Source organism: Corvus moneduloides, chromosome 1 (genome assembly GCF_009650955.1).
Source record: "Corvus moneduloides isolate bCorMon1 chromosome 1, bCorMon1.pri, whole genome shotgun sequence".
Lineage (NCBI taxonomy): Eukaryota > Metazoa > Chordata > Aves > Passeriformes > Corvidae > Corvus > Corvus moneduloides.
In genome coordinates, this window is record NC_045476.1 from 109,091,653 (window position 1) to 109,116,125 (window position 24,473).

General features: G+C 41.9%; 2 protein-coding genes across 3 annotated transcripts in view; one reads left to right on the plus strand and one right to left on the minus strand.

The window, feature by feature from the left end:
* Positions 1 to 1,821: 1,821 nt before the first annotated feature.
* Positions 1,822 to 23,686, minus strand: IMPA2 (inositol monophosphatase 2). Its single transcript, XM_032121651.1, is given in 10 exon segments — positions 1,822 to 3,795; positions 4,625 to 4,776; positions 4,923 to 5,031; positions 8,517 to 8,625; positions 10,866 to 10,911; positions 12,254 to 12,358; positions 16,834 to 16,967; positions 23,118 to 23,288; positions 23,290 to 23,385; positions 23,387 to 23,686. Coding segments are annotated over 10 exon segments (1,338 nt in total). The 3' UTR covers positions 1,822 to 3,679.
* Positions 23,352 to 24,473, plus strand: part of MPPE1 (metallophosphoesterase 1) — a 38,084-nt gene continuing 36,962 nt past the window's right edge. The window contains exon 1 of one of the 2 annotated variants that reach the window (XM_032121671.1): positions 23,352 to 23,449. The gene's annotated coding sequence lies outside the window, so the exon portion shown is untranslated. The remainder of the gene's footprint in view (positions 23,450 to 24,473) is intronic. The other variant, XM_032121680.1, reaches the window with a different exon arrangement.

Consider the following 24,473-nt stretch of genomic DNA (forward strand, 5'->3'; position numbering starts at 1 on the left):
CACACTTTTGTACACAGCTTCCCTACTAGCAAAAAGGAAAAAAAAGCTAATCAGCTTGGCAGCTATAGGAAGTTACCAGGAAAAAGGTGTGATCTGTGTTAATTTGATATAGTGGCTTAAGTCTCATTTCATTATTCAGAGATCCCCTTGCACATCTCCTGTGCAGATATTGAACAGATCCAACCTTGCTGAGGGAACAGCATAACTCTAATTCTGACAGCAGACTGGCAATTGGTAAGTGATATTTTTATTCCTTTAATTGAAGCCGTGGCCAACAGAAACCAAATTCTAGATGAAGCATGGAGAATGCTGCCTGTGGGCTCCTAGGTAAGTGCGCCAATATATGCATATTTTCTTCAATACTGTGAGATTAACTAGTATAATCAAGGGGAAAATATCAATCCTTCAGCCCACCTGAAACATGCCGAGATTTGTTCTGCACAATCTGACGAACTCAACAAGGCACACACTGCAGAGGAATCAGCCAGTGACCTTTTTCCTGGAGTTTACAGCCATTTCCATTCTTTATTCTACCAGAAAGCACCCCTTGAGACCAGACCAGCAGACTGGAAGTTATTCTCCACCAGTGAGCTGGTAAGGGATGCAGACATGAACTGGGATAGCTCCAGGAAGCTGAGCACCAGTTGCTTAGAGAGGAAGCACTTACTTTGCAGAGCACAGGCATCTTTGTGCCTGTGTTCAGGGAGAAAATCTTCATCCGTCTCAGGTACATTATGTACTCCATAATGTATGCAGTGGAAAACAGTTGAAGCATTTTACAACAGCTGGCAGGAAAAAGAGTCCACATGTTTGAGCATTTTGGGGGATTTAAGTTTTTGGCTAATGTGCTGCACTATGAATGCTTGCACTCACAGGGAGAGCTGCTGGGCACATGCTGAGCGGAGTTTCACTTGGCTACCAAGAAATAAGGAAGAGAGGAAAAACTCCAGCACAGTTTATTTCACTCAATTATTGCAGTCAAATAGTTTTAAGGCTGCATTTTGATGCAAACTCTGAACTGGGATACTGTGGCACCATCTGTGAAGGGAACTGTCCTGCTTGCCCCCTGCTACCCCCTTTAGTGCCTAAAGTCAGCCACTCATGGTAGCCAGGGACTGAATTGGCTTGGGAAAACAGTGTGCCTCGAAAATAATCCCTTTGTTGGTTACTGGGGTACTTTGCAGGCAGATCACTTCACTCATCTGGTCCCCTGGAAGGGTTCAGAAATGTTTGTCCTGGCACACAGGCAGCAGAGGAGGTGGGGGGGACAGGATTGTTGCTCCCCACACACACGGCCAGTTTAACATACTTGGACTACAGCCCAAATAAAAACCCAAACTGCATCCTGGGAACAAATGAGAACTTGGGAATGGGTTTCTGCACTTCTCCCTTCCTGCCTTGCTTGGCTCCCGGCTTTCCAAATCGCTGGCGTGTGCCATTGAAGTGGATGCACAGATTTCCCTGCTTTGCTGAGCTCCAGGAACGCCAGGGCACACCAGCCCTAACTGGGTCAGAGACTTTCTTTGTACAAGTGAGCTGAGCTGCTGGGAAACCTCCCCGGAGCCACGAAGCAGCTTCTCACACATGCACTGGGGGGGACACGGTGAGGAGGGGGAGCGGATGAAGTGGAGCTGAGCTTCCCCCACACTTGATTCCCTGCCAGCATAAGCTTCCTTACAGGGCTTACAGGCACAGCACAAGCCCAAGCAAAGCCCCAGCTGCTCCCACGGCTGCCAGGGCTAAGCACCCTGGAATCAGAGAGGAATCACTCTGATCTCCTCTGTGCTCGGGAAGCGGGGGGAGAGTGAACAAGAGACAAGCGAGCCTATTAGCATTTATTATTTGTATTATTATAGCACCTCGGTGCCTAGTTGGGGACCAGAATCTCATCCTATTAGCACTGTGAAAACCCAGAGCCAAACTACTGTAGTCCCTGCCCCAGAGGGCTTACAATCTCCTTTTCCAAACAGGGGTACAAAGAGATGGAGAGAGTAAAAGGGAGCAGTGACAAAATGTTGATCACTGTGATGGAAAGTGTTGATTTTCTGCTAAGAACCATCAGCTTTTAAATGCTTAGTTGGATTTAGATATTCCTCACACAGTCAATATTTTTGTCTCTCTCATGAAAAAAAAATCAAGAAATCACACAGAACTTCCTGTTATATTCAGTGAAAAACATTTTTCATTGCAAGAAACACACACAAGGTTATTTGTAAAAAATATTGCTTAGTTTGTATCTTCTAAGCAGATATCTGAACGTTTACAAAGACTACACATGCAGTGTACAAAAAAATGTAAAATTTTTAACCAACTCTTTTGGCTCATTCCTTTATTCAATTTGCACTCTTGCAAAAAAGAGATACCTTTTAATTAAATTTTTGATGAAAAAATAGAAGTGATTTCATATCAACTGCTTTTCTCGACATACTTGTATTTTCCTTGTGCTCATGATGTAAAACACAGTCTAAATAGAAATTATTGGCTAGATACAGGGATAGAGAATAACTGTGTATTTAGGAAATCTATGTAACTTGATTTTACAGGTTTTTCTGATCAAAAAGTGTGATTACAATGTTGTGCAAGAAGGGCATGTGATTTACAACTTTTTGCAAGCATATCTTAAGTGCATATTTTTAATAACTTGCCTTTAAGGGGCCAAATCCTGCTGTTCTGCTCAAAGTTTCTCTAAAATCAACAGCTCTTTGACACTGTGCTCTGTTCTGCTGGCCTCCTACTGCTGTGTGTCATAGTTAATACTGTGAATAACTCAGTTGGAGTTCAATATTCCTGATTTTGACTATAAGTACTCTATGGTAGTAAGTGTTTGCAGGTTTGAGCATCTTACAGAGGCCTACAGGACAGTATGATTTATGCCCATGCAGAGGGATGAAAGGAAACAAAACCAGCTGGGCAGCTTGTAAAACAATTAAACATTTTCCATGGTCAGCTCTGCTCTTTGCCATTCGGAGAGCCCCCGACTGGAATCACCTACGTAACCTAAACCATGACCTGAAAATAGCTTCCAATATTAGCTTTCTTCTCTCTATGCATTCTCTAAGTTGCTGTAAACATCCAGGATACCCATATACATACACATACACACCTGGGTACATGTGTGCATACATATAAGTGTATATGCACACATATATATACACACACACAGACACACATACATGTACATTTATGGATACAGAGCTATGATGTCGTTAGGAAACAACAATGCCTTTTTTATTGCATTCTTAAGTATCATGGAACAAGGGTTTTATTATAGGCACACATCTCAACTACTCCTCCTTTACTACAGTCCTAAAGCTCATTTACCTGAGATCTGCATCTGTAAAAATAAAGTTCCATTTTTTTAGCTGCATGTTACAAAAGACTAAATATCAGCCCCACAGATATGAAATTACAACTTAATGTTGAGACTAATTTGCTACAAGTAAAATACTCTATCTTATAAAAAAGATACTGCTGAAAGAGATACATATTAAAAAGGAAACACGGTTCTTAGAGGTTTAAAAATCTCCCTATGCCTTCCCACATGGTAATAAATTTATAAAAAATATTTGACACAGAAAATCTCCCCAGAAATCATCCTGCTGCAATCACGTACCCTTCCAAGACACCCATCTTGCAAATGTTACACGGTTCAGGAGGGCAAACTCGGTACAGTGAGTATTTAATTCTCATCGTCCCGTTGGTAGTGAATAGTTTGTATTTCCTGAGCTATGAACATGGCCATCTCTCTTGTGCCCGCGGCAATCACTCGGCAGGACATAAGATCCAGAGGTCCCCCTGAGGACAAGAGGATTAACGAGAAGTGTCTTAAATATCAGCCATGCTGTAATTAGATAGGGTCAAAAACATTGAAACAACTTCATACGTAGCTCCTTTTGGGGTGGGAATAACAGCCTAATTGAACAATGCCTACGTGGAAATCTCCAGCAAAAAATTATTTTGTAAAATTCTAGGTACAGAGCCAAAGTATGCAAGAGGAGCAGTGAGTGCTTAGATTTGTTCAGTAGCCAACAATAAATGCAATATTCCCTCTTCTAGCAATGGAAGAAAAATTAGTTCATTCAACACACCCTTCTTAATCCACCAAATCTTTCCAGAGTATCCAGGTACTGGTCACCAGTAAATCATTACTCTGAGATGTGTACCATCTAAATTAATTAAGTAATAATCTGGAGACTGTGCTGCCCTTTACTCCTTCTGAGTAATTTCCACTCATATATGTTCAAACTTGCATCCTCCTTTCCTGGGAGGATGTCTATGTTGAAATCTAATTGGAACATCTGAGCATATCTGCCAATCTCCTGGGCTGGTTCCTTACTGTAAATACGAGGCTTTAAGGAAATTACTCAGAGGCATAGAAACTCAGAATTCTGAGATTGACTCAGAACACCTTCGATGTGATGAAATCCTGTGCTGGAATTACATCAGTGTGTACAGAATAAACAGCCAGGGTCTAGTGGAGAGTACAGACTTTTCTACAGGATATTGCTAGAAATGAGCTAGAGACACAGGGGCAGGACTGGACTGAGGTGACACAGGTTGCCCTGAGGCAGCCACTCACTCAGTCCCCCAAAAGTCAATGGAAAAGGAAGGGCATTTTGCTCACCTGAAGTGTCTATCACAGTGCCACCAGCCTCTCTGATGATGACAGTGGCCGCTGCCAGGTCCCAGCAGTGCAACCCAAACTGGTAATAGGCGTCTGCAGCGCCGGACGCCAAGTGGCACAGGGCCAGCGTGGAGCTCCCAATGACACGGACCCTACACCCCACAGTAACACAAAGGAGAAAATGCTTTTGACTTCAACCTAGGTGTACAACACACTTGTTTCAGTCTTTTTTTTTTAATTACTTTTTTTAATGACTTTGTGGTCACAAATGTGAGACATGTACTGTAAAACATCTTACCCGTGTGCTTGGGCCTTGAGCAATCTCTCAATATTACCAAGGAACAATTTCAAAGTTGCAGGGTCACGTTTTGGACCAATTTCTGTTAAAATTAAGGCCTTCGAGATATCTGTAATGGTAGGGAGATGTTTCCATTAATTCAACAGCTTCCAGGAAGGTTCCATAAATTTGTTTTCAAATTAAACACTAATGGACTTTTCATTTTTATGTCCCTTTTTCTACCCCAAATATTTTCAAAGAATAAGTGACAACTTTGTATAAAAATTCAAGGAAGACTAGGTTTCTTCTACAAAATAGTCTGTTCTAAACACACTTTAAAAAAAAAAAAAGGAACAGGAGGATTAAAACCAAGAATGCATCCTTACATTTCATACATAGTTTTATTTCACTGACCAGTCACCTTTTGGCAAATTCACTAATATTAGCAGTCAGCTAAAAATAATCCAGTAACCTAGTAAATGTTCATGATGCTAATCTGTTCACATTTGAAGACAGGATGGTTCTTGAATAGGGAATTTTAATGTAATTTGTTAACCAATTATAAACATTTGGGAACCCAGTAAGAAGAAAAAAAAGTTTCTCCCTAAATCACCAGTCACCTAGTAATAGCTCATTCTGACATTTCAAAGACCGAAGACACCTTATGACTGAAAAAACCCTTTCTTATGACAAATTAAAGCAGTATCTTTATTCATAATAATCTGTGACTGTTCTATTTGTCTTGTGCTCAGCAAAGGCAATGCTGTCCTAGAGCAGATGGAGATACCAGCCTTGTGTACAGTCAAAGGAGAGACTCACAGTGACTTGAAAGGTGTTGAAGCAGTCCTCACATGAGATCTGAATACTGCCAGGCTACAACAAGCGTGTGCCAATGTAGGTGGAGGTGGCTGATCAAATGCCAAGTGTCCCTGCTCCTGCTGTGCCAGCTGAACGTGGAGGCGTTAAAGGGAGGACAAAACTCAAAGGTTTAGCAGCTGATAACGCACTGACTGGGCTGCACCTCATGCCAGGTGTCACCCCCTACCCTGGGCTAAAAGCCAGGTATTCATTCAGGTAGGCAACCTCTACCTAGCTCTTACAGCTACCTGCATAAGCTGAAAGTTCTCAGCACAAGGAGCAAGGAGGTTTTCAAAGGCAAATTAGGCTGGAGTGAGACACCATTTAATTAAACCAAAGAATTTAGTATTGCAGATGAACCTTATGGATTCAAGTAACATGGTAAAATGGTTGGTGAGTAACAGGTACGTAATTAGATTAAAAGTTACAGAGTGTCACAAATATTATCTGTAGAACCATAGATTCAGCTGCTGCTTTTTAAATTACTGCATTAAAATAGAAAAAAACCAATCCAGGCATGCTGTAGGGTATTTGTTGTTTAGCCACTACTAAAAACTCTGGATGGGGAAAGCAATCTGCCTTAGGTTATTTTGCATAACAGACCCAGTTTATAATCAGAGAACATTTAATGCTCATCTTATTGCTGAAATGCACCAAGCATTCACACCACACCAGTCATAGTTAGGTTGAGACTGAGGCAGTTATTCTTCTGAGTTATTAAATATATTTCTAATCGAGAATCTCCTCAATTTTCATCAAGGCTACAGCTAGAAATTGGATGAAGAGACTGAGGTAACTAAGAGGGAATTCTGCTTAGAAAAAGGAGCTGGCTGATCTCAAGACACTATGGGATTTCAGGAATTCAAGATATGAGATAAAATTTACTGACTATTCCTCATTCTGATAGAGGCCAAAATAAAAACCAACCCAGGCTTGGTAGAAAAGATTTAACAGTGATATGGATAAATTTATGAAGAAAAGATCAATTCTGTCAACCACAGAAGATTAAAAAAAGAAAATACATTTACAGTATTAGCACATGTAAAGCCTGACATGAATCTAAGCATGAGAAGAAAGGATCACTTGGGACAACAGGGAAGATGGATCCTTCATTTAAGTGTATCATAACTGTGTGGACTCCCATACCAAACCTCTACAAAATTGGGTGTTGACAAAGAACAGTGTTTGCTTGGGCTGTGACTTCAGATGGTTAAATGTGAACAATGAATGTCTAAGTGTAGATCAACATCATACAACAATCCCATTTCCTGAAAACAAACGGCAGGAAGTGACGTGACAGCTTAGATTTCAAACACATCATGGCCACTTCAGTTGCAGTGGCAGCTACAGGGAAACAGTCTTGCTTCCAGGGTTGGTTTATTTCACTGAAGCCACAGCCTTTACAGAGCAACTGTGATTTAAAGCACTTAAAACATCAGTAGAAGTGAGATTAAAGCAGATCCAGCTTCACTGGTGAAAATTTCCCACCACCAAGTGATGTATCTCAAAACAAAGAAAAATTTCAAAGCATTTGGAAGGGCAGAAGATCTACTTCCCTTGCTATGGTATAGACAACCACATAGACTGGATGTCCAGAGAAAGGAAGACAGAAGTGACATGTGCCAAAATTGTTCATTGTTTAACTGGAAACCAGAACTCTCTGACTGCAAAAGCAAGGGAGGCCATTTCAACAGTGGTTCATCCAGCCCAACTGGGAGCACCCCTTGCTCTTCCTAACAGTCTCTGCCAGTATGGGATTTTTTGGAATATGAGATATTTGAACACTGAGAAAAATGTGATGTATAATCAATGATTAAAATCTTAGTCACTGACTTTACAATCCATCTCTCCAAATAGGTAGATCCCAGCTCACTAATAACTTAGCTGTATAGCCAAACTTTCTAAATTTCAGGGAGATTTTGATGCAGGGTCTTCTTGAGGCACTAAAGAAATCTGTATGTCAAGTTGCTTGAATTTACTGTGTTTTGAGCTCATTAAATCTCTCCTTGGGGTGAAATTTTTACTACCTCCTGTGTACAGTGGTGCACATTTTTGGCATATGTCTGCTTCCACCAACAACTGAGTGCTATGCTCTCCTCTGCATTTTAATTAACTAAAAGAAAACTTCTCTAAATAATACAAAATTATTGTTTTCTATAACCATTAGGTAAACAGACAGATCTATGACTTGGTTTACTGATAAAAGAGTTCCAATAAAGCATTGACAAAGTGTTGCTGGCTACTTGTACATCGAAACATACCTCACACACCAGAGCAAGCTGTCAAAGAACCCCTAATGAAGCATGCATCCTTTAATTCACTGTTAGCACATATGCCTACAGACATCATACACTCTGTGACATACAAGTTCATTGGAAAATAAGTGAACAGCAGCCACCATAGTACTCTGAATTTGATTCACCATTCCCATTGCATCTTGCTTATAAAAAGTTATGGCAGTGCTCAGCTGGAATGAAACTGGTGAATCTACACGTTCTTCCTTATTTTAAACAATGGTTGCGAAGCAAAATAATTTAGGATTATTTAAATAGTTCATAGTCAGATGTATATTTTAAAAATAAAAGGAGGAAAGTTGTGGTTTTTCAGGAAAAAACAAACACGAAACAACAAAATTATCATGCAGGTGAAATACTTTCCATCAGGATAATGATGTTCATTATCCTAATGATGATTTGCAACAACTCTGAAACAAAATTAACATATTCCTTTTAGAGTTCTAACAAAATCTAGACCAACCTGTCTCTTTTGATACCTGAAGCCTTTTGTCATTACAAAATGCCCCTTGACCTCTTCTACCAGTGTATAATCGTTCTTCAGTGCAGTGGTAAATTACACCAAATTCAAGCTTTAAGATTTTGAAAAGGAAAGAAATGAATGCAACTCAAATTACTCATCATAAATATAAACAACTACTAATGGCAGAAAGATCAGCAATATTTTAATTGGTACACATAATAAAGATTATACTGATGCTAAAAAACTGGAATAATTTTACTATTACTGTGATATTGAGATATAGGTCACATAAAATTCAGGTAATAAAGAGAAGTTAATGCAATGTGTTCCTGATCCTCTAAATTCTGACTCCCAGTTAGTTTCTGTTCACATTAGAATGGATTAAATACTGAGTTGATTTCAAATTCAGTTTAATGTTTTTACTGAAAATACGCAAGGCCTCTGAGGCAAGACTCTGAATGCTTTGCTTTCACTGGTGAGCAGTTACTCCTTGAAGCAACCCCACTGACCTCAGCTGGACCCCAAAGATTTGTGACACCAGGATCAATCAGGCATCCAAACTCAGCAGTCATGGCACACCCTTTATTAACAGTGGACGCTTTGGTAGGCACCTGCACTTTTGTGGTGCATTGAATTTGCCTGCTTTTTCAATCAAAGCAGTACACTCTAGTCACTTGCTCAAATCTTTCTCTGCAAAATCCTTTTGTGAGAATCTCTTGAAGTCACAGGACTCCAAGAGAAGGAGTTTGGACAAAAATACTCTCAATGAAAGCTTAAGAATGTGCAACAGTGGAATTTTTGTGGGAGATTCTATTTACCAATGAAAAGAGGGTCAGAATTAGACCCTAAGTATTTAAAATTTCTATTATTTTAATAGGCTCCATCAAAAGATTTTAAAGCACTTTACAAACTTCAAGGGTCAGCTCTGAAAACTGGCCCTAGGTCAGTAATAGTAGCATTATTTAATTTAGGGGTACACAAAAATTAAGTGACTTGCCCGAGGTGTCAGAAGCTGGCCACAAGGTGAAGAAAACATCTCAGATATTCTAGGCTCCAAGTTTTTTCCTGCTGCACTCAGTGTTCATCAGAGACAATTCAAAGGGAATAGACTGTCCTGGCTCCCTATCCTGAGGTCCCATCTAAACCAAGGGGTTTTTTGAGGAACACACTATTAATAGACTCTTTCCGTAGAGGCATCTGCAGGAATTTCCTCAGTACTGTTCAAGGCTTATAATCAGGCCAGTTCCCCTGTGTGTACTTTGGTTCCTCTTCAGTTTACTCTTTTTTCTGCTTGTCCTATTTGCTTAACTGAGGGTTAATTCTTTACTTTTGTTTCAGCTTTGTTTAGTTTACATAACCCAAAATATGCAGCATCAAAATCATGATGGTGTTCTAGAAAACATAAATAATAGAGCTGTCTGATAAAAAAATGTCGTGTTCAAAAGGACCTTTGGTAATGAATAAATTTCAGAAAAGCATGGAAGTGTTTCTCTGCAATTTCCATGTTTGAAAAGTCTAACCAGAGAAGTATACAACATCATTCTGTTTAAATCAGTAAGAGGTACTAGCACATCTGAAAACTTGGTTGTTACTGCATAGACTTCTTGCTAGCTTTGCTTAAAGCTGTACATATATTTAAGATTGTGGAATTAGGCTGAAAGAGGCACATTCATTGGAAATTTGAGTAACTAGTTATTCTGTAGATATATATCAAACTGTAAACCAGCAACATCTGGAGAAAAGGCACTAGCACGAATGAGCATAGCTAGGAAACTCAAAATGGCACATTGGAAGGCTAGGTACCTTCCCACCCTCACCATAATCAAGCTCTTAGGTGGTAAATATAGCTATTTTACTATGTTAAGGAAAACACCAATGCAGATTAAATGAACTATGCCCATAATTTTTCACTCCTCAGAAAATCAGTTCTACATTGACTCACAGCAGGGGTTAGCTTTCACAGATACTGCTAGCAGGAAAGAAGCAATAATAATAATACAGGAACACTGGGATGTATGTTTAAATTTTGAAGAGGCAGCGCTAAATTGAACTTACTATGGTTTGTCTAACTAAACCTTGCTCACACCAGTACTCCCTTTTTCTCCAAATAAATCCCATAATACTTATAATAATTCATAGAATTCTCTTTTAATTGCCAGTTTCCATAAGTAAGTTTTGCAGGACTATGATTTTAGATGAGTAGAATATGATCAGATGCATTTAAAAAGCAGGGGAAAACCTGAGTAGTGACTGATTTTTTAAAAAAAATCATTTCATTTAAAGTTCCCACATGGTTTTGAGACTTCTAGCCAACTCTCAGGTGCCCATCTTAAAGAACATACTTCATACCTCTTTGTTAACAGCAAATCCAATGCTCACTGCCACTGTTGGAAATCTGTGAAAAATAAGAAATGAAGTAGTACTGCTGAAAAATCTCTCAACTTACTTCTTATGCATCCCCCTCAGGCAACAAAACCCCACATGGAGCACTGTGAGTTTACTTGTCAAAATGCACTTGACATTATAGTATCTCTCCTTTGTCAACCTCTTTAACTTTGTCAGTTCCTTTAAAAATTTAACTTAGTATTGGAGAAGGCAAGAAATGAACACATGAAGGCATTACAACTTTTACACTGAACACGTAGTGTACTTTAGGGATGTTTTTGATTTAGTGTAGCTGAATTATCCAGTATAAAATCACTAATGTTATAATAAGTCATTGCTTTCAAGAGCACATTTTGTTCAAGCTATGCACCTGAGATAGCAATTAAGTAGCATGGAGATACCTTGCTGCTGACACCAATATAAAAAGAAACCAGTTCCTCTATGCTCTCCTTTTTCGAAGTGAGGATCACGTATTTAATTTGGTCCTTTTGACTACAGCATAATTATTGCAGTTTAAACAATGAAATAAATTAATTTCTTAAAAACATATATTAAAAGGGACTTCGAAAGTCCAGAAAATATTGCTAGAAAGAGGAAATTTTACCTAATTGCATGAAACATCATCACATGATACACCCCACCTCCCCTGGAATTCTGTGTAATTGCACCGAAAGTTAAGGAAATGCCTTTTTTTTTTTTTTTTAATGAGAGTTGCAGTTATTTTAAGCCTCTAACTATAAGACAGAGCCTACAGAGGGTTTTTAAGTAGAAATATTATGAATAGTCATTAGTTTACAACTCTAGCATTTGAACGGTGAATTAGAAGTCATCATTTTTGCAGCAACAACCCCCAGATTTAATTTTTGCGGAGGTACTTTTGAAATTTAAAACCAGTATCTGTGTACAACTCCTTTCTCAGTGCTGCTCCACGCACACGCAGCGGCTGCACTTCCCGGGAAGAACGAAGCGCGTGCGTCTGACGGGGAGCGAAGAGCCCTCGCTCCCAGAGGGAATGTGCAGAACGCAGCCAGGCGCTGGGCCAGGTGTCCTCAGCGCAGCCTTGTTCCTCCACGCTGCCCAAGCCTCTGCTCGTTAGCCAGCGCTGGGCTGCGAGCGGGCCAAGAGCCACGGGCCGCGGGGCAGCCGCCAGAAACTCCAGCTGGCCCTGGGCTAGCAGCACAACCCCAGCCTCCCTCACGCACCACGCCGGCTACCGGGGGTAAAGGGATCACCCCTACGTGCGAGTCGAAGGAACAAACCTACCAGGGAAAAGCACCTTTAGGAGGAAGGGAGGAGCTGTGGGAAGCTGCATTTTGGGTTCAGATGCGTTTCCCAGGCCGCTGTCCATTTACCTGTGCACAAAGTTGCATGTTCCATCAACAGGGTCAATAATCCAGGTCGGGCTGTCGGTGAGGACACATTTTGAACCTGCAGCAGTGGATTCTTCTGCAATAAACCTGCATTTGGTGCAAGGGTGAAACAAGTATCCCAGATCATCAGCTTAGATATGTGACTTGGAAAGTCAACCCCATCATTCTGGTTTTTAAGAGATAACTTCTCTCTCTCTACATAAAACAATTTTGTATAAATGTTAACACACATACTGCTTTTCAAATTTAGGAATTGGTAACTTTCATTGAGGGAGAGTTCTTGAATCTACAGCATACTATTTTACATGCAAAAGAAGAACTCTATATCCACTTCTCCAATATGCCATTAAGGAAGTCATGAAAATGAATGCAGAAATGGATCTGAACTGGCATCCCTGGAACTCAAGGAGGAGATTGTTTTATGCAGACTATAATTTTATGGGTTAGGCCTGTCTCTTGCACTAAGTAATATAAACTGCAAACTGTACCTGCTTCTCTTCTGCAGTCAAATCCAGTCAGCAGGAAATAATGCACTCTTAGAAAATCCACAATTTTGCTCCTACTTGTATTTTCTTACAGTAGTCTGACTCAGGAAATTAAAAGGTTTACAAAGGTGGACTTTCTTTTTCCCATGACACAGAAAAAAATCAACAGATTATTTTTTGTTTGTTTGTTGTTTGGATGCACAAGGCACAAAATTAAATCTGAGGTCATCTTCTCTTCTGTTGTTCTGTCCCAGTTTCTTTTAGCATTTTTTTTTCTCCTTTTTCCCTGGGAAACGAACATCCAGTTCTGGCACATTTCCTGTTGACCTTAATTATCCCTGCTCTCCCATAAACTGCTCAAGTCTCTTGCTGTAAGAGATGTGCAGGTGCTACTCTCACAGATTTTCATAAAGTCCTATATGCACAGAAGGAATAGAATCCAACTGCTAGTAGTGAATGTTGCTGGTGGTTTCACATTTGAACAGCCAGTAGTGGTAGTCAGAGTTCCTGCAAATGCTTGAAGGCAAAAAAAGCTTCTCTCAAAGACACAAAGAGAAAAAAAAAAGGATAAAATAAAGAGACAATGTCTTTTGCAAAAGAGTCCTTCCCTAGGACTAGAGTAGCAGCTATTTTTATTTTGTGTCTTCAACCTGTACAGAACAATTCCAGATAACACTTGAAGCCATGATCTTAAAATGTTCTGCAGATAGCACAGGAGGAGTCTTCTTGAATTTTCCAAAAGCTACTCTGCCTGTACTTAAGTAGAAACAGACTATTTTGATGGCATTATAGACCCCCAGCTGGTACAGAGAGGGAATCAGGAAGTGTTTGTTACTATTTTCATCTCTGTTAAAGGAAACAGCTGAAGGACAAAGTGCTAGTGCACAACTGAGAAACAAGAAAGACTTGACCAAGTGTTTTAAACTCTCAGTTTAACATAACACTTTGCAGGCTCCTTGCTCTAAATATTCCACCACTTTGTCTTGTTGGTGCTGTATCACTTAACTTTTGCTTTTACAAATCCTGTAATTAGAATCCAAACCCAACCATGCTTTGTCTGTGCTGCTGGATGAAGAAGATGCATAGGTGGAGCATCCACATCACACCTCAGATTATCCTTATTCCACATAAATTGTACCTCTGCTTCAACCCTCTGCCAGCTTCCCCAGCTGGAGCTTGAACTACAGCTGCTGTCTTGCTTTGCTGTCTTCCACCAAAGAAAGGTGAAATAAGACCCTCCTTAGAGACAGGAGTATTTCTGTGTAAGATGATTTGCCCTCAAGTTTCGCGAGCCAGTTCCTCGCCCTTCCCTCGCAGCGGGGGTGTGACACTGCAGTCCCTGAGCTCAGAACTGCTGACCTGGAGCTGGGGCACAGCCGTGCCGCAGATAAAGTCTTCACACTCAAGAACAATTTTTCCAAAATGGATGTAGGACAAATTAGGTGCACATTTTATGAAATCTGGGCTAAAGGGTAACAACCCCCCCCACCTTGCTGCTGTACAATACTGAGAAATGTGAGAGTCCCACAAGGTCAGCTTCAGATGTCTTGCTCTGTGTCCTGTAAAAACCTGCAAACTAAGCAAAACACTCAGTGTGAAGTACTGGAGTAAATTCTAGGAACAGCTTGAGAAGTGGGAGGGGTAACCACCTTATTAAAATAGTTAATTTAATATGCCAGCCTGCCAGCTCTGCTGACCTCTCTTCAAATCTGGATTACAGTTTACTCCCACTGAAAATGAGTCTAGTAATTTTAGCCAAGCCTTTGACTACATCTGTTCATGCCGTGGTGTTTCTCTGAAATTCATTGCAGAAACAGCAGGGAAGCTGTAACATACCATAATCTGCAGCAGAAATGATATCCAGTCAAGTGCAGGAGACTCAAACTGGGGCTGTCCCTCACCTATCCTCTTATGGGGGTCTGAGCACAGAAAGCTGGGAAGCTAGAGTTGGATGTCACTGTCTTAAACTGCTGTGTCCTGATTTTAATGTCTACAGAATTAAGGCCACAAGTAACACAAAAGATGCCAGCTTGTGTAATAATAGCAGGGGTAAATGTTGGGATAGACCTTTGCAACCAGCAGCTCCTGGTAGTCTGGCCGTGCCTACCCACAGCTCATGGATCTATCCAAAAAAATATCCTTTTGAAAAGACTCACTGGGGGCACATCAGAGTACTAAAAAGTGAGCACAGATTAAAACTTGAGTGAAGTGTGAATGAAGATGATACACACCACTTAGCCAAGAAGAGAGAAGAAAAAAGAAACATGGGACAGAATTACATTTTGAACAGATTTTCCTAATATTTCTCTTTACTTCTGAGTACGTTTCCAGTATCTCAAGACTCATAAGTGCCTTAGTGCAAATGGCAGATTCTAATGAGATCCCTTTTAATTTTCCTAACTCCTCAAGTCCATTTTTGATTCAGAGGATGTAAGAATCAAGATAATTTAGAAGAAAAAGAAATAACAGAAATCTTCAGTGCTGCTTGCAACAGCCAGGTTAGGGGAAAGACTGAATACAATTTAAATTATCTTTTAATATTTGCATTGTACTTTAATTTAACCCTTGATTGCTATTGTAAATTCTCCATTGCAAGTGTTTTAATCAAGTCTAGTTAAATTTAGTTTTAATCTATTGTTTCATCTGAATGCATTAATTATCTGAACAAATTCTAACCAAACCCAGCAACCACCAGCAACAAAATAAAATGTTTTGAAGAAATGGCAGTTCCTTCATTTACTTATAAAGTCAGAAGTTAACTGTACAGGGTTGATAAAATCTGGGATTTTCCAGTTCCTAGGTCTACACTGACCTTACAATTTTTCTTCCCATTCTGAGTAACTTGAGTGTGTCTGGTGATTCGCATTTTATGTGAAATGTGTATGTTTTACATTCTCTGCCAGACTGCTCAAGGAAAAAACTAACAAAAGAGTGGAGATGAGAGAAGAGCACAGCCAGCAATAGTAGAAGGAATATTACACAAATAATAGGCCTGTAAAGCCTGGCACTCTCTTGAGAACTGCAGCCAAGAACCACACATCATGCTGTACAGTACCGCTTCAATATGCCATCACACACAGCACGTATTTAGAAAGCCATATTTAGTATAAAATATGCTTTCTGCTCCTTCTTATGGTGGGTTTTTTTGCCCAGCAGCATCACTGATCATCAGATTAGTAGCTGAATCCTTCCAATTTTCCTCTTTGTTGCTTTCTGCACAGTGCTGGAATGCAAGGCTCATCCCCATCAGAGATGCCCACAGTTAGAAGGGAGTCGGACACTATTTAAGGGATACACAGGCTTTGCACTGACTCTGCAGGAAACTGAATTTTATCCATTGAAGTGAAAAGGAGAAATCAATTGCAGTCTTTGCATCAAACCAAACCTGGCAGCTAATACAAACCTTCTCTCTAATCTGTGCATGAGCTGGGTTGTTATTTTCAAGTTGACCACAATAATTCAAGAGGAATGGACAACCTGATCTACTTTTGAAACCTTGGGGTTGCAGCCCATATAGTAATTTATAGCCTGTTTATGAAGAGGCATCAAATAATGATGATGATGACAAACAGCCCTGCTTCTCACTGATCTTCTCACTATAGAAGATGAGGTAAATGTGATTAAATACACTTTTACTTGTCCTGATCTGGCCAATGCATATGTGTGATGGCAACAGAAAAGGTCTGCAGGGTGGGACCTTTGCTAGCATATATTTCTGCTATATTTTTATAGATAGCCTTGGCATAATTCTTATACAATAGGCAACAGACCAGTATTCTGAACATCATGGAGATCCACATGAAACCTTCATCCATGATGTCCCTACAGGGGAAACATTGCTATTAAATACATATATCAAGAAACATAGAAAACATAAAGTACTACGTATAAGGAAACGGTACTTCTTAAAAAATAGGAGTCCTATGAAAATGTCCAACAGCAATAGGTTAATATATAACAAAGATACACAGACATAAGAAAGATATACAGACTTTTAAGGTTGCCTTTAAATACCAGTCAGATATGCAGCATGTAAAGGACTAAAAAAGGTTGTTGATAGTTTCTATAGGCACTCACCTGTGGGAGGGAAACTTCTCTTTCAGAACAGAAATAATTAAATTTTCCACAAAATGATCAGTTTCTGTCACAAGATCTGCTGCAGATGTCTTCGTGGACACTTGTTTTTCCTCTGTTAGAGCTTTCCTAATAATCTGAAACAGAAGTTCATAAATCAGATTTGTTGGGCATTCAGCCTGTGCATACTAAAATAGTATCTTCACTGAAAAAAATATAGCTAATCCTGAAAAACAGCTGTAGGCCTAATTCTACCAGAGGCTGTTCTAATTTTTTGACAAAAAAATCCTTCTGAGCTAGTGAGTATTCATTGGGAATACAGCATTTTGAATCACTCTGCAAAAACCTCTCTTTACAGTTCAGAAAAGGACTGATTAAGGGCTGCAACTAATGGAATAAAAGGATGATGGCAGTCATCATGATTTAGAAAATTACCAAAAGTACACACAAGATAAGAAAAAGCCTCAAGGCTCAGGCATTTTTCAAGGAAACCCATTTATTTTTTTGTAATTTATAGGGCTACTACCCCACTGTTCTCTTACTTTAAAAGATAAACAATAAGGCAACTTTAATTGGTTTCCACTTTGCCAACAAAGATACATAGTTTTTTTTTTGTTTTTTTCATGGGTTTTTGGAACTTCAGATGTGGACCACCCTCTGGTTCCCAAAGAATTGCCATATATTTAACAAAAACAAAAATTGAAGCTTTCTCTAGATATGAAACCAACGATTTAAACCTGGACTCTCTTCTGGAAATGTCTTTATCTGATTCTCCAGGGTTTTACTGTTACAAACTCAAGTACAAATGCACATATGGGAAAACAGTTAATGAATGCTTTTCCCAATTTTTCCCATTTCCTTTCTGTTTTGTTTTTCTTTCCACCTCTTCATTAAAAAGAAAAATAAAGGGGCAAAAGGAGATGCCTTATTTTTTAACCAGTGAAAATGGTAAATTATTTGAAATTAAGAAAACCAAAACAAAGCAAAAATTAAGCACCAGTTAATTTGCTTAGAATTATATCATCAAAACTCAGCAGCAATAAGATCAATATTCCAAGTCCCTTCTAAAATTTATATATTTCAATTGCTTAACTAAATTTCCATTGATCAAAGAAAGTATTTTAAAACCATTGAGAAATATTTGTTGACTAAAGAAAACAGTTCCACTGTATTAAGGCATGGGAGAGGGAAGCAGAAATTCCCAAATGTCATCTCAGCTCTTGGTTTTCACAGTATAAAATATTATATTTGAAGGGTGTGCTAATTGTTCCAACAAATAATGGATATTGAGGACTATTTCCTTAGTATAGAAGGTATCTGGACTAATGTTTCTGCTTTGTGAGCAGTAAAACATCAGTTGTGCCTATTTAGTAGCTTGTGAGGGCAGGTAGTACCTTTCAATTTGAGGTCTTGCTAAAGTTCATTACTGTGTATCAAAATATTAACCACACTTAATCTCTTTACTCCTCTCAATGCCTTGTGTGGTTGTGTTGAAGGATTTACTGTAGAAGCATAAAAGTTTAACTCCAGCAAGGCCCTTGGGCTCCTCTTCAGCCCAAAGCAAAATCCAAAACACTCCAACCACCCCCAGTTGTGTATTCTAAAAAAACTGCTATGTTGATAGCTTTTATTTTATTTGCTCTTCTTTACTTTCTGCTTGGGACTTCACATAGTGAAATAGATGAGGAATGTCCTCCTTTTGACAGAGATTTTAATTTCTTCTTAGCAATGCCATGTTCTTGACTTCTATTCAGTTTTAATGCATAGTAGATTGAGATTTTTGCAGCCATCTAAATCAGTGCCACTGCTCAGCAGGGCAGTGAGATCATACCTGAGCCTTGCTGGAAAAGGAAAAGTAGAGATGGAACCTCTCTTCTACGGATGTCTCTGCAATCAGCTGATTTCATTGCATGCTCTGGCACTTGATCTCTCCCATTTGAGTACAATCCTTTACACAACCCAGCTTCAAATTTAGTATTTTTCATTTCTGAGCCTTTACCCAGTTGCTCACAACCATTTTTAACTTTAACCTCTGTCTGTTTCTCTGGTGGCCAGCATGAGGCTCCAGCCACTTTGGAGGTGGCAGTAGCCAGGGATGTGCCTGCACTGTGAAATGGTGGCTGATGGCTCTCTCACCCGTCTCCCACGCCAAAGAGCCACGACATATTTAGCATTTACCAGCCCTACCATGAGCTGCTTCTCTCCACTTCTTGTGCAAGCAATATGTCAAGAGGCGAGGAGGAGAGAAGTCACGGTGCTGGGCTGAGGTCACCAGCCACAAATGGGCACCACATCTGTGGAGGCTCACCCACAGCACGCAGGATGGACAGGTCTGATTCTGCCAATTCTCTGCCTCTTACAAAGGGCTTGACAAAGGGACCCCCATGCATTTGCTCCAACTTGTACAGGTATGCAATCCAAGCCAGAGTATTCCTATACAAGGATCACATTTCCTGCATAATTGATGCAAAAGCTTTTATTCTTTGGAAAATGATCAAACATCTCAGAGCAGTGTAGAATTCAATTTATGTTGAATAATCCCTAAAAGTCACCTGCCTACAGAGGAGTGTTAGAGCCTGGTGCCTCAGAGTATTTCGAGAGCATCACTCAACTCCTCCCCTTGCAGAAGCCTTCCAATATGGTTTGTGAATACCTACTGCAATTGCCTGGTCTTTCCAGGACATGGGGCTCCATAAAAGTCTCACTCTAGGTTACAGGCAGCAGGCAAGCAGAAACCAAAGGAACTACAGGATGATGAAATGGAAACAGCTGATTGCACCTTATCCCTATTGTACAATGAAACTGGCAACCAAGATGCTGTAATTTGGCTGTAAATGTATTTTACTAGACTTTACTCCTGTACTAGCGCTTGTCCCTAGATTACAGAGATTTTTCAGCAACTTCTAAGCAACTGATTTTTGGGAGCATGTTTATTTAGAGCAGAGCCTTTTAACACTCTTAGCCCATGCTGCCCCTCCTCTAATGCAGATTTTATCCTAATACCCTGCTTGGGAGCATTTGGGGGGTTATGCAAAGTGAGGGACACTTACACCATTACATGAAGAGCACATCACAGAGCAAGACCCAGGCTGTCCCAGCTCCCTCCTTCATTTCCCATGGAGCGGGGGAAATGGAGCCACTGGGGCTCAGTGCAGTCTGTCCTGGACTCTTCCTTTTATAATGCCTTTGTGAAATTTATTCCAACAAAGCAGAATGACAAGAAGACAGAGGGCCAAGATGCCTTTTCCTCCAATACCTCCCAGGAGAGCCACCTATGGTAGTGTGCTAATGTCAGATATTTCATTTCACCATACTGCTTGCACTCACCACACACTTCTAGGAGTTCCAAGATGGATTTTCTTGCTTGCAATACTGTCCTGAAATATTTGCTCACTGATAAAATCAAACATCTAGATAAAAAGCATGAGTATCTGCAAATAATTCAGGAAATTCCAATCTAGCTTGCCAAAACATCTGTCCATGTTCCATAGAAAATAGCCTAACAATTTCCCCTGGGAGCAAACATCAGGGGAAAAAAGTCTTGAATTTTTAGAATACCAGTGGAAATTTTTTAAAAATTAAAAAAAAAATTTTTTTTTAGTGGCATTCTGCTAGGTCTCTTATGCCTCATAAAATTATTTTCCGGGGAAAAAAAAGAGAGGAAAAAAAAAAGGAAAAAAGAAAAAAAAAGTTTGTACTTCAAAATACTATCTTCTAGTGTCAGTTTCTTACTCTTGTTTTTACCTGGATGCATGTTTACTCATTTTGGTGAAGCTTTTCCAATTCTGCAATTGGAGAGAACTGTGCAGATATTACTCAGTGCTCTTAACAGCATCAAAAATGCACAGACTGGTCATGCCTGCTTTTCTTGAGCAAAAAGTCATATCAAACCCATGGGTGTACTCTCATGAACAGAGCACGCAGAGTTTACTCACAGAAAAAAACAGAAGAGAAGTTTGAAAAAGCACAGTTATTTGTGGCCTTATAGAGTGAATTTTAAAGCAGGTCAATTACAGAGATTACAAAACCATGACCATTCTCGTTATGAAACAGCCATATATATATATTAAATGACAGCTTGTGATATTTCATAAAAGTAATAAGAACTAAACAACAGGATGGGCAAGAGAAGCAATGATTTGAACCCAGTAACAGAAGTTACTCCAGCAACAGCACTTTTGACACATATTCAAGCATCACTTCTTTATTGGCCTTTTAAGTTTAGATGAAACTATTCCAGAGTATAGATGCCTATCTGTCGGAAAGAAGATATATTTTACCTATAGTCATGAAACACAATGCAATACAAACCAAAGAGTTGTACAAGCCAAAAGGGGAGATCAGAAAACTGTATTACTGGTTAACTTTGCCTAGAAATCCAAAATCTGGAAGTGCACGTCTTTCTTCAGGTTGGTCTCTGTGCCAAGCCTCTTGCAGATGCTTTCTAATGATTCCAACCCTTCCTAACCTGCCATAGTCCTGAGAAATGGAGCACCTGAAAAGAAAGGCTGAAGCAGCAAAGTTTCACGCAGAGATGGAGGCAGGAGTTGGACCTTGGGAGACAGATTTCTGGAGATGGAGGTGAAGGCAGAAAGGTCTGAGGGATGGGGAGAGAAGCAGAAGAAAAAGATGACCTTGACTAGTGGAATTGACTGCTTTTGGTGATCAAAATAACCCCCATTTTTATCAATCAATTTTCAGCAAAAGTTCAGTCCTACCAAACCCATGTTACACTGCATTTTGTGTTCTTAGCTCTAGTTTCTTTTGGCAATAGTTGAAAGCAGATTGACACTTACATAAAAAATGGAGCCTTACCTGCACCTTTTCTTCAAGAAGGATCCCCAATGCCTTTTGTAACAAAAAAGATTCCTTATCATGACAAAATTGGAAAAATTAAAAAAAACCCACACAAACCAGTTTCCAAAGTCCTACTTAAACAACATCCTTGGCTGGTTTAAATTTGGCCTGCCAAAGAAGCAGCTATTTCCTGCCAGTTGCAAGGTAGCAATGGCAGCCTGTGATTTAGGATTCAAGGATTAGTCTTATGGAATGTTTACTTCTTCCAGGAAAAGGTGCTCAGCTGTGATTTTCTGAGCAAGTGAAATGATTGGAGAAGGCTAAAGCTGTCTTCACAAATTGATATTTTGAGAAATAAGGTGTGGAGGCTCGAGCAAGTCATGAGTCTCTCTTGTGAAATGGCTGGTAGAATGACTACGCTGGAGAAACTCCTGTTTTGAGAATCTGTGAGAGCATGACCTGTCATCCTGATTTGGATTATCCATTTAGTCCCTGTATTATTAAAACAAGTCTCCTCTCCTCTGGGATTCCATTCATCTTTGTGGGTGTATTCTACTAAGGAGAAAATATGTTTAATAACACACACTAAGGAAAAGTTATGGGTCTTGGACTCAAGACAGAAAAGGGGGCTTCTTAAATCACAGTGTATAGGTACAAAGCACGTTTCAAAATAGAACAGAATGGAAGCAAAAGAGAAAGACATTGCTGAGGTTTGTGCTTTACCCTGTTTCTCAAACAATCTGCTGATCCCACTTCTTGGCTCTGTTAGAGCTGGTGAAAATTTTGCTGCTACATATAGTAATATATGGGGTTGGGATGTCTCCTGAGATGACTAATCCGCTGTGTCAAAACACGGATTGGAAATAAGCTACTACAGACCTTCACCACACAGCTATTTGTCCCTAGCAAGGCAATTTCAGCCACTCTGAAGACTGCCATATCTAACAAGACAAAACCTCCCCGACACAGTTGTTTTTCTCTGCACAAGCTGCTCGAAAACAAATGCTGGCCCCGAAGGATGCAGCCCTCAAGGGATGGGGCCGAGGGATGGGGCCTCCCAGGGAAGGGGCTCCCTCGAGGGATGCAGCCCCCGAGGGAAGTACCCCCAAGGGCTGGGGGCCCACCGCCCCGGGCTGCGGCCCCGAGGGAAGTGGCCCCGCGGGATGGGGCCCCCCGAAGGATGGGGCCCCCCGAAGGATGGGGCCCCGAGGGATGGGTCCCCCCCCAAGGTATGGGGCCCCCCGGGATAAGGCCCCTGCTGCCGCCATCCCTCCCGCGGCCGAGGGCTCCGGCGGCGGCCCGGCTGAGCGGGTGCTGAGCCCCGCCGCCCTCCTCCCCGTCCCCAGCTCTGCGCACCAGCCCAGCGCCCGCACGGCCCTTCCTCAACCCGCGCCGGGAGAAGGCTCCTCCGGCCGCGGGGCAGCCCAGCCCAGCCCGGCCCAGCTCGGCCCGGCCCCGGCCGGGGGCGCAGCGGGCGGCGCGGCTCTCACCTGCCCGGCGCGGCGCGCCAGCTGCACCGCCACCTCCGCGCACTCCTTCCAGGGGTCCCCGCCGCCGCCACCCGCCGTCGCCCGCCCTTCCTCCTCCTCCTCCTCGCACGGCTTCATCGCGGCGGCCGCGCTGCCCGGAGCGGGGCCGCGGGGCGCGGGGGGCCCGGCTCCCCGCCCAGGAGCGCCCGCCGAGGAGGATGCCCTGGGCGCACGCACCGCCCGGCGCTGTCACTGCGCGCCCCGGCAGCGCCCCGCCCAGCGCAGCGGGGCGGAGAGAGGCGGCCGCCGCGGTCAATGGGGAAGGCGGGCTGGCTGCTGGGCGCTGACTTTAGGTGAGCCCCGGGGGCGGAGGAGGATCGGGAGAGGCGGGGGTACCGCGGAGAGCAGCGCCGGGGCCGCGCCGAGAGGGTGGGATGCGAAGAGCAGGGTGCGGGATGCGGAGAGCAGGGTGCGGGATGCGGAGGGCAGGATGCGCAGGGGGGACGCGGAGGGCAGGATGCAGGATGCGGAGGGCAGGATGCGCCGCGCCGCCATCGCCGTGGCCGTGCCCCGGCCGCCCCGCCTGACATGGCGCCGGGAGCGCCGTGCTGGGGCTGGGGCGCTCCTGTTTCCCCCGGGACGAGGAGGAGCCGCCGCGCTCCCAGGTCGAGCGGCCCCTCGGGGGCTCCGCTGCCCCCCGCTCCCCAGGGCCATCCCGCGGAACGGGAGCCCGGCTGTCGGCGTTACCGGGGCTTTCGGGGAAAAGCTGGCGGCTGGCATCGGCCATCTCGGGAATGAAAGGGAAAAAGTGTGGGAAAAGCGGCCCCGGGAGAGGAAAGGCAAGTTCAGGTTTTAAAGTTCAGTAGCTTGTTAGTGCTTGGGAGTTCAAGTGTGTGCTAAGAAATACACAGCCCTTTCCATTTTCCCCTTGTCTTCGTGTGTCATTTTGGATTTGTCAAGGATGAGAAGAGGAGAATTCAGACCCCACTGTTCTAGAATCCGTATAAGCCAAATTGCCATGCCGGCAGAGTAGGGAACAGAGCTAAGCGATTCTGGATCCGCCTCGTAGAAGGAGGGCAGCCCAGGATGAATGCATGCTTATGCAATAGAGCAGCCAGACTGTTGTGCTTAAAACACCGAGTGAGTGTTGGGAACACACACTTTATCTGTCAGAGTGAGGCTTTTCCAAATGACTTGTTCTGATGCACACTTGGCATTGAATGGGAAAAAAGAGAGCCCAGGGACTGAGTCCATCAGCACAGATTTTGAAAGGGGCATTAAGTACAGAGAGTGTATGAAATTTGTTATTGTCTTTCAGCACCTGCTTTGTGGTTGAGAGTTTCATTTTCAGGGCTAGAATAGAACCGCTTTAGTGGC